The 12,193-nt window shown below is 43.0% G+C and overlaps 1 protein-coding gene across 1 annotated transcript; it reads left to right on the top strand.

Annotated features, from left to right (window-relative positions):
- Positions 1-1,396: 1,396 nt before the first annotated feature.
- On the top strand, positions 1,397-1,930 carry LOC149305556 (GSK-3-binding protein-like). Its single transcript, XM_089477413.1, has one exon. It carries the CDS (start codon positions 1,397-1,399, stop codon positions 1,928-1,930), a length of 534 nt encoding a protein of 177 aa, XP_089333539.1.
- The last annotated feature ends 10,263 nt before the right edge of the window (positions 1,931-12,193 follow it).

Raw genomic sequence — 12,193 nt, 5'->3', positions numbered from 1 at the left:
TTGGCAAAGGGAGGTAGCACAAAGTATCGACTAATAGGGTGCCAATAATTACAGTATGCCACACATATACTTCACAATTTGTATAAACCTGTGTTGCGTACAATTGTTTTGGTATCCATGAGCGCAGAGTATACAGGGCCGGCGGAAGACTTAACGCCGCCTGGGGCGAAGTTTAAAATGCCGCCCCCCGCCGAGGGGGGGGGGCGGCATTATCTACCCCCCCCCACCGGTACTTACCCTTAAACAGTCCTGCGGCGAGTCTCCCTGTGCTGCCACGGTGCCGGCTTGTAATGCTGAGCGCCGGAAATTCACGTCACTTCCGGCGCTCTGCATTACAAGCCGGCACAGAGACCGAACAGGGAAACTCGCCGCAGAGGAGAGAGAGAGGGGCCCCGAGCGGGTAAGCGAAAACCACTCGGTGCCCCTCTCTCTCTCCTCCGCTTCAAAAAAAACAAAAAAAAAACTGCTTGGGGTGGCAAAGTGCCCGCCCTTCTGAAGTGCCGCCTGGGGCAATTGCCCCAGTCGGCTCCATTGTAGGGCCGGCCCTGAGAGTATATTTGTATTTTTTGAAGACAAGATCAAAAGGGTGTGTGTGTGTTTTTTTCCCAGTCATATACAGTCTCTTTGTTGACACACTCATGATGGTGTTTTTGTTTATGTTTGCCTCCTGCACATTAGGCCTCCTCCCCTCTTTGTTGTGTATACCGGAATGCAAGAACACCGTGTTTTGGATGTCTTTATTAAAATGTGCGCTGGAATATAAACATGGAGACGGTCAGATTTCCTTATCTTGTTGTTTAGGCGGTTGCAGGATAACAGTATGTGAGACGGGTGCAGGTTACGCGCACACCGCGCCATGCCCTCCCCCACGTGCCCCGCAGCGTGTTACAGCAGCCGATTTTGTGTTTCCGAGATCTTGCTCTCGCCCCGCCCCCTTCATATATACACATTGACAGACACACACCAAAACAAGGCTGACGTCACTAACGTACGAGCGGCTTCAAAAAAAGGAGTGGGCGGTGTCACCGTCCTAGAGAGACAAAAAGAGGGGGAGACAGAAATGGTTCTGTCCGTTTTATAAGGCCTCACTTGAAAGCCGTTACGTGTCAGACATGTAAAAAGAAATGACTTGATTTTATAATCAGACGCGCACCGTATTTGGTAACATTAGTTAGAGTTCTGGAGAGAAATAGAATTTGTTAATCAAGGAGTCTCCTTGTAGTTTTGAATTGGTACCGTCCGAAAATAGGGCTACGTCATCCATTGTTTACAAACCAAGCAGAGCCGGTGAAAGCCGGGCGGTGTTATCCCGACGCTGGTGGCGAAGCACCGCTCTGAGACTCTACCGGCTTTCTCTCTGCCGTTGCGCTCTCACCTGTCACGGGGATCCGCAGGCATGCCGTGTCGCAAGGAGAGTTTTCTTTTTCTGGAGCGGTCGGTCACTGTGGGCTCCCAAGAAGTGGATTCCCTGGTGGCTCGTATAGGGGAAGCCCTGCAGCTCAATGCCCAGCGAGCCCCGGCCTCCTGCAGCCTTACATACGGAAACCTGAAACCTCCAGCCATCACCCGGGCCTCCTGTTCCTGTGTGCGTGGCAGGGCCACGCCGTACCCGGTATGCACACCCCGAGGGGCTGGCCGGTATCCCCACCAGCATCAGGGGGTCTACACAGGGCCAAAGCACCAGGACTATGGCGGAAATAAGCAGCTGTGCGGCCGGGGATGGCTTCGGGCTGGATGCCGGAAACACAACCAGCAAGCGGGCGAGATGGACGGAGAGGAGGAAGATCCTCATCAGCTGCTGCAGGAGCTTTTGCTCTCCGGGAATCTCATCAAGGAGGCGGTCAGGAGGCTTCATTTGTCCGGAGACAGCCCTCCGGGGGGGTCCGTACAGTGCAAAGTTAGCGAAGCCTCAGAGACCACCGTCCAGTGAACGCGCACCCCAGGAGCCTTATCATTGTGGAAATAAAACACTGGCCCCGAAGGGCCACATCTGTTGTACAAGCGATTACTCGAAATACAGGCCTGATTTGACCAGCGCTCCTAGTGTAGATGCGGTTTCTTTTAAGCAATATGATCAATGGGGGATGCCAAGGCCGTCATTAAGAGTATGGACCCTCTGTCTGCTCTTAATGCCCCCTTGCTGAGGGCGATTGAGTAACTGGGTGAGATCCCCGAATAAACCTAAGGACTGTGATTTGACTTATTGGGCTACTGCCTCTGGTGGGCTGGCCACTTCAAAGAGTTGCCTGCAGCTAGCTGCATGGTCTGCTTTGTTGCCAAGGTGTACTGTTTGCGATCAGATCACCCACTTGTGTTTGGATGTCCCACAGCCCCATTTCACAGAATACATCGGATTAGGGGGTTCTCCTAACTTTCTGAACCTATTAGGTCAAAGTAAAATGTAACAACCAAATGGGTGGGATAACTGTGAGAGTGAAAGGATCTCAACATTTGGTCATCTGGTGGGCGATGTCATGATCACCAGCATTACAAGTGTGTTCTCCTGCATCTTAAGAAGCCGTTAGATGAGCCTTCTCCTGAGATGGCAGTCAGTGTGCATCATCGCCATTCCTACCCTCCTTTCCAGCCACCAAGACTCAAATAGGCTGTGAAACATCAGGGACAAGCGATCCAAACCCATCTGCCACCGGTTCCTGAAGAGCTCAATTACATGTGCAATTCCTTGATTATTTGGCGGCTTCTTTAATGGCAAAGTCCTTAGGTCCTCTTATGTGTTTACAGGATACTTGAAATGTTTTGTTGGCTTTTTATTTTTTTTTGGTGTGGGGTAGGATTTAGGGGGTTGAGTAATCTGTTGCTACTGTTTATTTGTTTTGCTCAGAACAAGGACATTTTGGCCACACAAAACAAATGTAATATTTTGTTAATTTTTTTTGTATATATTTGGTAAACATTTGGGTGCATGGATTTATCTGCCATTGTTAAAGTGGGTTGGCCAGCTGCAGGGGATGCTGGGTAGGGGCATGTAAATGAGCACATGGTGTTTTCCTTATATGGTATTACGCAATTGTTCTGTGTCTTGTTTACAGGTTCGAGCCCAGGGGCTGCTTTCTGCTTGTATTTGCTATATTATTATTTCTCTGGCAGAATAGTTAGTAAACTCCAAGGTCAACCTCTGCCAGGTAGACCTGGGATAACCCTTTAAACACAAGAGCCACATGTGACACAAATACACAATCCCAACATTGTTTTCTCATTGTAGCTTCTATTTGGAAATCCCTGAAGGTGAAATAATGTGTTGGTCAGTATCATGGTCGTCCACATTAATACATATTTAGCTTCCCTCCTACGCTGTCTAAATCCAGTCCATAAGGGTTGGATAAGCTTGCTTTTTTTCTTTCTCTTTTCTAAATTTTATATATAATTAATTCTCTGCTAAACACACTGTACTTTGTTAAAATCTCCATAGTGTAAGTGGAATGAGGACTGCTCGGAACACCCATGTTCTAAAATATTTGTAAGTTACAACCAAACATTTCCATTTGGAATAGAAGAAAGACATCTTTTTGTTGTTGATTAATACGATGCATGTTTCTCTAAGGGGGCTCACCTCGGTTAAACGGCCGTATGTAATCTTGCTTTACTACCCTGTATGATGATGTAATACTAAGGAAGGTCAATCTGTATTGTATGCTATGTGTGTGTAAAGGTTATACACAGTGTTGCCAGTCCATACAATGTGCCCTTCACAGGCAGTAGACTTCTCAAAGCATAGGATGAAATAGGTGCTTATTATTTCTTCTTCCCGATAGACATATTTAAATAAATTCCATGTTTAAAGGGGCTTATCGTTGGGATTGTTTAGACGGTTCTGAGACTGTCTGTTTGAAGCAAGTTCTGCGCTGCTGCTGCTATTATTTAAAAAGGGGGTTTGCAGATCACAAGCGTCTCCACGGCTGGAAATACGTTATGCAGCGGATCGGCTGACAATACAGCCTAACATAGCAGTTGTATTGCCCTTTAACTAGTCGAGTGCCGGATGTCTGCATCCATTTGGTTTTTAGATGGGGACAAAAAGGAGCTATGGTTTGTAAAATTGAGTCTTGGAGACAATCTATGGATGTTGCCAGTGCTGCATGAAAATATCAGACATAGTCGGAGGAATGCGGTTTAAGAAAACCCGTTTAATTCGTGTGCTGTGTATATGTATTGAATTCAGCAAATATTGAGCAAATCCAGCAGCCATGGACTCCAACCTATTGTTGCTTTGTCAGCCAAATAAAACATGTTCTCCTCCGCAGTTATTTGGGAATTGACTGTTTGTTTTTGTGTCCCCCCCCCCCATATTCCCCCAACTAGAGGCAGCTCTCCATGCTGCAAATGTCTATTATTACATGAGGATCACGTGCATGAAATGGTTAACCATCTGTTGCTATGCCGATCTGCGGCTCGGATATCTGTAGCGTGTTTTGATTTTGTAACCCCATCAAAAGCCATGGCTACATACAGAATTGTCTTTGTTTTAGAGTTCATTAATGACTAGCCGTTTGTGGATGTGTCAAACCCTGAGCCACTGGCTAACACTCACATGGGTTGTCTCCTTGTTCCTTTTTGCAGTAAACAAACAAAAAAAGCTAAAATGTGAATACTGGTGTTTAGGAGAAGGAAGCCCAGACTCCGGGTCGTAGCGATGGATAATGTTTTGGGTTTTTTTTTCTTCTTTTTAGTATTTTTTTGTTATTGATTTGTACACAGCCATGATATATTGCTGTTAAGCTAAAGTAAAACAATGGTCACACTATGGTTAAAGAGAGACCACTGGAAAGTGTACCCTTCGTAACGAAGAGTTTATGATTCTGTTCCTGTATTTTCAGGATTTATGATTAAAATGTATAAAATAAACATGAATTTTTAAAAAAAAAAATGAAAAGTTGTGTTATTTAATGGCAAACAGTGTCTGAATAGTGTAAATATTTATTTAGCAACTTTATGGTATGTGCATAAAATGAAATACACAAAATAAAATCAAGGATTTTTATAAAAAAAAACACAGTAGTAAAACGTATTGAGTGTTTTTCATAGGAGCTCATAAATACAGCTTTAAATTAACATGATTCGTTTAAAAACAATTTTGTGTTTGCACCTTTGTCCCAGGCGTTTAAAAGCTGTAGTACAGCCAATGTTTGCGCCATGGGGTCCATGTATAAAGGCAAAAAGGTGATTGTTGTTGGCCTTAATTACATATATCTACCCAGACTCCTGGAAAAGCAGGTTGTCTGGCAGACGTGGATGAGTGTTTAATACCATTTATTTTTATTTTTTCTGTGGAGCTTTTTTTTTTTTTTTAAATTATATTTATTGATGCTCAATTATAAGCGTTTCCTGGCAGTGCAGAAATTAGCTTTTTTACTATAGATATCTTAAGAACAAGGTTTATGCTGTTACTGGTTGTTTTTGTTTATACCAGTTTGTAAAAACCCAATTCATAGCATTATCTTCTGCTGGCCCCTAAACACCCCTAGGCAGGGGGTCATAAGCTGCATGAAATTCCGGCAGATACGTGTATATTGTCACGTCCTCAAGGCTTCAATGAATAGAGCAAAACACTTTTTTGTGAACATCTGGCTAGGGGAGGAGGTGAGAACTGACAAACCAAGCCTGTGCTATCTCCATTTCGACATTTCACCTTCGTTTTACGGTTGTGTAACTTAAGACATGGCTGATGGGGAAATTATGATTTTTAAGAAATGGAATGAATGTTTTGCATGCATTTGAGCCAATAATGTATGTTGGGTTACCAAGAAAGATATTGGCGAAGGACAAGGCTGCTGCTTCTAGGAAACCCAGCTAGAAGAGCAAAAATACATCTTCATTTTAAACTTAATGTTACAAAGTAGCAGTCGAGATTCTACAGAAACAAAGTGTGTTTTATTTTATATCGCACTCCAGGCATTTGCAACTTTTTTTAAGGATGTACTTCTGCTGTGGTTCTACACAACAATGCGTCAGACATCCTTATTACTTGTCTGAATTTGCATGATAATTCTTCAATGCTTCCCCATAATTACATTGTTTTGATGGTTACAAAAGGAAAGGATTAAGAAGTGTAGACAAAATAGAAATACTTTGTTATGCAGGTTTATTACAGTGTGTGTGTGTGTGTGTGTTTAAGCATTTTACAAGCAGTACAGCCAAGAGGCTAAATTTAAGACCCAGGAATTCTTCTTTTTCACAGTCTGAGGCCGTCACTAGATACAATAAATATTAGGAAACACAGGAAAAGGAGAAGCTGCTATTTGGAAAATCTATGCAAAAAAAGTTTCCTTGCTGGCTGTAGGAAGAATAACAGTGTGTATTTTAACCACATTATCAGACTGTTTTCCTCCTAATGTTTTTTGCTTACTGGTGTTTTAAGGCTGGACAGGGAGTTCAGCCAGTGGTAAGATCTTGTAATCATGTGTCGTTTGATACACAATGAGCTTTACAGCTGCTTTACCCGTTACTCCCGCGTTGCAATGCTTTCTACTCGTCATGCCCAAGTTATCACAGCCCACAACACCGACAGGTGTGTAGACCACGGCCTCTGGAGTGACTGATGTTCACTGTACGTCTGCTCCTATTGTCCTAAATTTATTAAAATTACCTGTAGCTCATGCTTTTTATTTTTACGTCAGTTAAATTGTTTAATACACCTCTGGTTTAAGATGAAAGGATTATTTTATCTCTGCTTATGGCTGATGCCAAAACCTACATAACTAAGCAGGAGGTCCGCCGATAGAGTAGGAGCAGTCTTGCAAATTCCTTGAACAGGAGGTACAGACCGCTGCTCCCACTGCTAAACACTTAAGGTGGGGTTCTGACGTATTTCTAAGATTCAAAGCACTGTAACATGGATTTGGAAATATGTAAAACAATAAAATTGGATGAGGTCGTGCAAATTCAACGGAAAATAGTCTCTTGCTTTCACTATCAATATATTGCATTTTTTATGTTATACCAGTTCAGTTACTGCCAAGGCCTTTAATTCTATTTTCAATAAAGATTAATATATACATTTCATATTGCATTCTCAATAAGTCATGTATATGGGTTTCTTGGTGGAGTAATTTGGGAGCTGGGTGGGCCAATGTTCCATCCTTCTTCACTCTGCAACACACTGGACTTCACACTGGATGTTCAGACTTAGACTTTGAGGCCTGCAGCAAGTACAGGAGAGTGACATTTGAACGCCATCATTGGAGAGAGGAGGTTCCTCTGGGCTCCTAGTAGAAGAAGAGGTCCTGATCATAAGTATCCTTGAGCCAAGTGTGGCATTACCTGCCTGGCACTGTGTGCTGCCTGGCAGAGGTTTTCCAAAGCCTGCTTTAGATGGGTCTGGCAGGGATAAGCTAGTGTTTCCTGCGCATGTGCACTGAGTCTGAACAGACCCCTGCCCACAGTGTTCGGCGAGACAAAGCTGGCGCTGACTGGCCAAAACATCTCTATGGGATATAGCTGAGGGGTTCTACAGAACCCCCCACGTATTTGTAAGCAGGACACCAAAAACACGTTAAGTGCCCATGCAGCTATGTTATGCATTCAAGTGCATGATTGTTGGAGTCTCCCTTTAAGTGAAACGAGCAGCAACCTTTGATTCAGGTTGTAACTGTGTTATGAACCATTAAATACAATGTTATTTGTGTGACCTGCACAGGAGGTTAGCCAGATCTTGGTAACCGTGATAACACAAAAGCGTATCCGAGGAAAGTTTTTATCTAATCGTACTTTTATGTGAGGTAGTTCAAGTAAGGTGTGGTTCAGAGGAAAAGAAGTAATTAATACAGTTCAGACATTTCCTAGTAATGCAATGTCCTTGTGGTGTACGAGGTGATTCAAGGTGGTGTAAACAAAGGAGAAAACCGTAAAAAAAAATTTGTCTCTGATACACGGAGTGAAGCTGCAGCGTTGGTTGGGAGGCCCAGACGTCTACAGCGGCCTCCGCTAATATTGGCACCCTTGGTAAATATGAGCAAAGAAGGCTGTGAAAAATTGTTTTTATCATTTAACCTTTCTTGGTCTTTTCTTCAAAAAACACACTAAAATGCTCGCATGGATATCAAACAATTGCAAAAACAACACAGGTTTATCCAAAAAGAAAATAAAAAAGGAAATGTTGCGTATATGTTTGGCACAACTATTGGCAACCCTATGAAAAAAAGTATATTCCCAGTGATATTTTATGATATTTTACATTTATTAGTATACCTGGGTCACTGAGCACAGGAAATTGTGTAACCATGACTTCCTGTTTCACAGGGGTATAAATATTAGGTAACACATTCCCTTGGTCAATTATCACAATGGGAATAAAGCTACGAGGTGCAGCAAAAGGTTGTTGAGCTTCAATAAATGGGAAGTGGCTATAAGAAGATTGCAAAAGCATCGAAATGCCCATTTCCACCATCAGGCAATAGTTGTTCCAATCAACTGGAAAAGTTATGAACCAAACTTGAAGAGGACACCTTTGCAAGGTGTGCATTTATTTTTAATTTGGAGCGAAAAGATCTCAGCAGAGTCTGGAGAGACTCTTGGAAACGTGTTTACTTTTTTAAAGAACGCTGCCATCTTGTGAGAGGCAAAATTAGCGACACCATTTAAGCTTAGAAGGCAATCGTTGATCATGTGGGTAGTAAGTGAGAAAAAATAAATTTAGAGCTTAACACGAGCACCACAAAAATGTTAAAACACCCTTGTCATAAACTGTACAAAAAAAGAAGAAAAAACAGCTTGTTCCTTGCAGAATACCATTTTTATAGGAAAAACGTAATAAATCTGTGAACCCAATAACCTGAAATACATTGCAAAGGACAAAACCAACAATACAGATTGTCTCTTGCTTGTCTCTTGGCATTCTGATCGAACACCTTTACCATTGGCCAATGGTGAGTCTCATGATGCTGTTACAAGTTAATGGTAGAAAATTGCCACTTATGATGTCAGGCTTACACCACATCATCCATATAGCCACCTATCAATGAATTAACAATTGCATTTTTGCAACTTTTTTTTTCTCGATATCCACATCTGGTTTGAGTTTGCAGTGTGTTTTATTTTATCACTGTCTTAGACTAAAGTTCTCCATCTCAATTTATATGGTAAGGTTAAAATAAAAATCTTGTTCAAGATATCCCTATTTGCATCGATCCGGATGAAGGCAAAATAACAACAGCAATTTGGTCCAGATGATGTGCCAAAAAGCAATAACATTTATTCATAGAAGCCTCGAGAGCACTTGTGTTTGCCACCTCCATAGGTGTAGCGACTTCCAAATTTTTTACGGCCGTCACTGTGAAGAATGTCATTGTCTGTTTTATATGGAACCATGGCTTCTGTAATCCTAAATTATTTGCTGGATAAAATTTTTAGATAAATCCCTTTACCTATCCACACTTCCCTCCAAAATAAAAGTGTCCCTCACTGGCCATTTGAAATGTTGGAAGGTATGACACACAAAGTATAGTTATCATTGATTGCAGTTAACGTGTGACCTTAAACACATAGCTTGATATGCATATTTTATTCGTCAAAGTTGTCTTCAGATCTAAACCAAACCACTTCTTTTGGTTTTGTAGAATCTGTAGTAAATTCCTACGTTAAGCAGGGATGGATCTTTTGTTGAATAAGGACAGGGATAGAAGTTTGGGACAGCTTTGGTTGAACATCATGGTAATAGTTTTAAGGGGAATAGCCCCTGTCCCCAGGGCCGGCCCGACAATGGAGCCGAGTGGGGCAACCGCTCCAGGCGGCACTTTTGAAAGGGACGCCGAGTGGTTTTCGCTTACCAAGCTGTCAGTACCCGCTCGGCGCCCCTCTCTCTCTCCTCTGCGGCGAGTCTCCCTGTTCGGTCTCGGTGCCGGCTTGTAATGCTGAGTGCCGGAAGATTTCCGTCGCTCAGCATTACAAGCCGGCACCGAGACCGAACAGGGAGACTCGCCGCAGGACTGCTGAAAGGTAAGTACAAGGGGGGGGGGACGGAGGGAGAGGAAGGGTAGATAATGGGGGGGGGGGCGGCAGGGACGGAGGGAGAGGAAGGGTAGATATTAAAATTCACCCCAGGCGGCATTTTGCCTTGGGCTGGCCCTGCCTGTCCCTTAAAGCCAATTTTGTAGCATTGCTACATCTCTGGCAGCTGGTGGGTAGCTAGAGATAATGTGGTTGGTTAAATAAATCATATGCTAACCTGAGAGTGTCGTATGTAATATCCTCCCCTATACTGTCTGCAGTGCCTGCCATCTAATGCAGGCTATGGAGACTCCATAGTGTTGATGCCCCAGTTGGGGAAATCAAACATCTCCCCCTGTACCCGGTCCATTGAGCCGTGGGACACTGGGGGCCTGATTGCCCAAGAGGTCTGGGCCTAGTCCGCGTAGGTCAGGATACATCACTAATTAAGCCTGTAGTTCTAATGCTTCCTCTAGAAAAGCTTAGAGAAATGGAAACGATTTAGAGCAATGTGGTAATAGAAGACAATCATTACCTTCCTACACATTACAGTGTTTTTTTTATACGATTCACATGGTAATATAACATTCACATGTTCACATTATCTACAGCTTCTTGTCCTTGACGGCTATGAGGATTCTATCCCTGTCCGTGTCTCTTGCTGTGAAGAGGGGGTGGCAGCTGCATTGCTGCGGGCAGCGCCTGATAATATACTTGCTGCTGTCGCTGGGCAGAATTGTAGGAACTGATTTTCATGAAGCAGAAACAGAATTTCATGGCAAATAAGAACGATTCGATCTGTCTAGCGTACTCATTTTTCATGATGTAGAGACTCAAATCTTAGTCGGTCCTTGGTCTTATCACGATAGTTTTATGCCTATCCTATGTATGTTTAAATTCCTTCACTACCACTTCTGATGGGAGGCTGTACAGTTTACAACCATCTCTCTAATGTAAAACTTCCTAATATTACATCTCACCCTACTATGTCCATCAACTTAACTTTCCAGCCAGTTGAGGAGCTTTCTTATGAATTCTACTCGGTAAACTCTCACTGTTTGAACCCGAGTCTCAGGGTGATGGAGCAGATCCTCAGGGTCACACAGTCTGGAGATGATTCCTTCCTATGTTACACTACTGGAATCAAATATAAGACTCCCAGTTGGTGCTTTTGTTCCCAGTATGTTATGGTTGATATCCCTGCTTGAATGACATAATAAACACGTCTTAATAGAAAGTTAAAAGTAATTGAACAGCAACTGCAAGCATTTAATATGCAATCAACAAAAATATTGTTAGGATTTTCAAAGCGGCTAGCTTTGTTAAGTGGATTTTTTTTTTTTTATGATAGGAATGTTTTCATGTTTGACGAGCCCCCCCCTCCCCCGTAAGAGAATCTGTACAAGCCATTGGAACAACCAACAACCTCAGATCATCCGGACCCTAGGAACCCATCCCCATACAAGCAGCCCTCGCCTACTGTTTCACTTCCCCCTCGACCACCGGCTAGATTGTAAGCTCCCGAGAGCCGAGCCCTCTTCTCCTTTGTACTAGTTATTGTGTGTGATTTTAAGCTATTTTACTGATTCTGTTGTAACAGTTGTTACAGAGCAGAAGCAGTTCAAGGTCATCTATCATTCAATACCTTCCCTGCGTTGTCAAAAAAAACAACATACAGCAGCAACCTGATACCATACAGTCCAGCTAGGGAGAAAGCCACTGTCTAATTAGTCTTCTAAATGGTAGTAGGTGTTTAGTTTGCTAATTTTTTTGCTTGGAATTGTGTAGGAATCCACTGCTTAATGAGATAGCATGCCACAGCTGCATTTGTGTAAATAAAAGCGTAAAGCTCATTGAGTTTCCGAGAGCCTTACTGAATTATGGCCCTAGAGGTATCCTGACAAGTGCCATACCACAAGTGGTGTTAGAAGTGGGATACTATTGGCACAGACGTTGACTCAGGAAGCCTTAAAGATACAGAACCCACTGGAAAGCAAAAAGTACAAACAGCCATGGTTGAAGCATAGAATTCAGAACACGCCAGGCTTAAAGAGGTAGTCCATACTGGCATTCCACCCAGGGAAAGCCTTTACATACTGACACTGCTACCAGGATACAGGCAAGCAGCTACCTCCAGAAAATGAGGATGATGTACAGGCATATTATTTAGCGTTTGATCCCAGGAAGGATGGCCAGCGGATCAATGACCTGGAAGAGGGGGCTGTCGCTGATTATACTTAGCTTTAAACAG

Source organism: Sceloporus occidentalis, unplaced genomic scaffold (assembly GCF_023333645.1).
Source record: "Sceloporus occidentalis isolate IW3139 unplaced genomic scaffold, rSceOcc1.0.p SCAF_11, whole genome shotgun sequence".
NCBI classification, from domain to species: Eukaryota; Metazoa; Chordata; class Lepidosauria; order Squamata; family Phrynosomatidae; genus Sceloporus; species Sceloporus occidentalis.
Note: the sequence above shows the minus strand (reverse complement) of the source record. Positions and strands in the feature narration are given on the sequence as shown.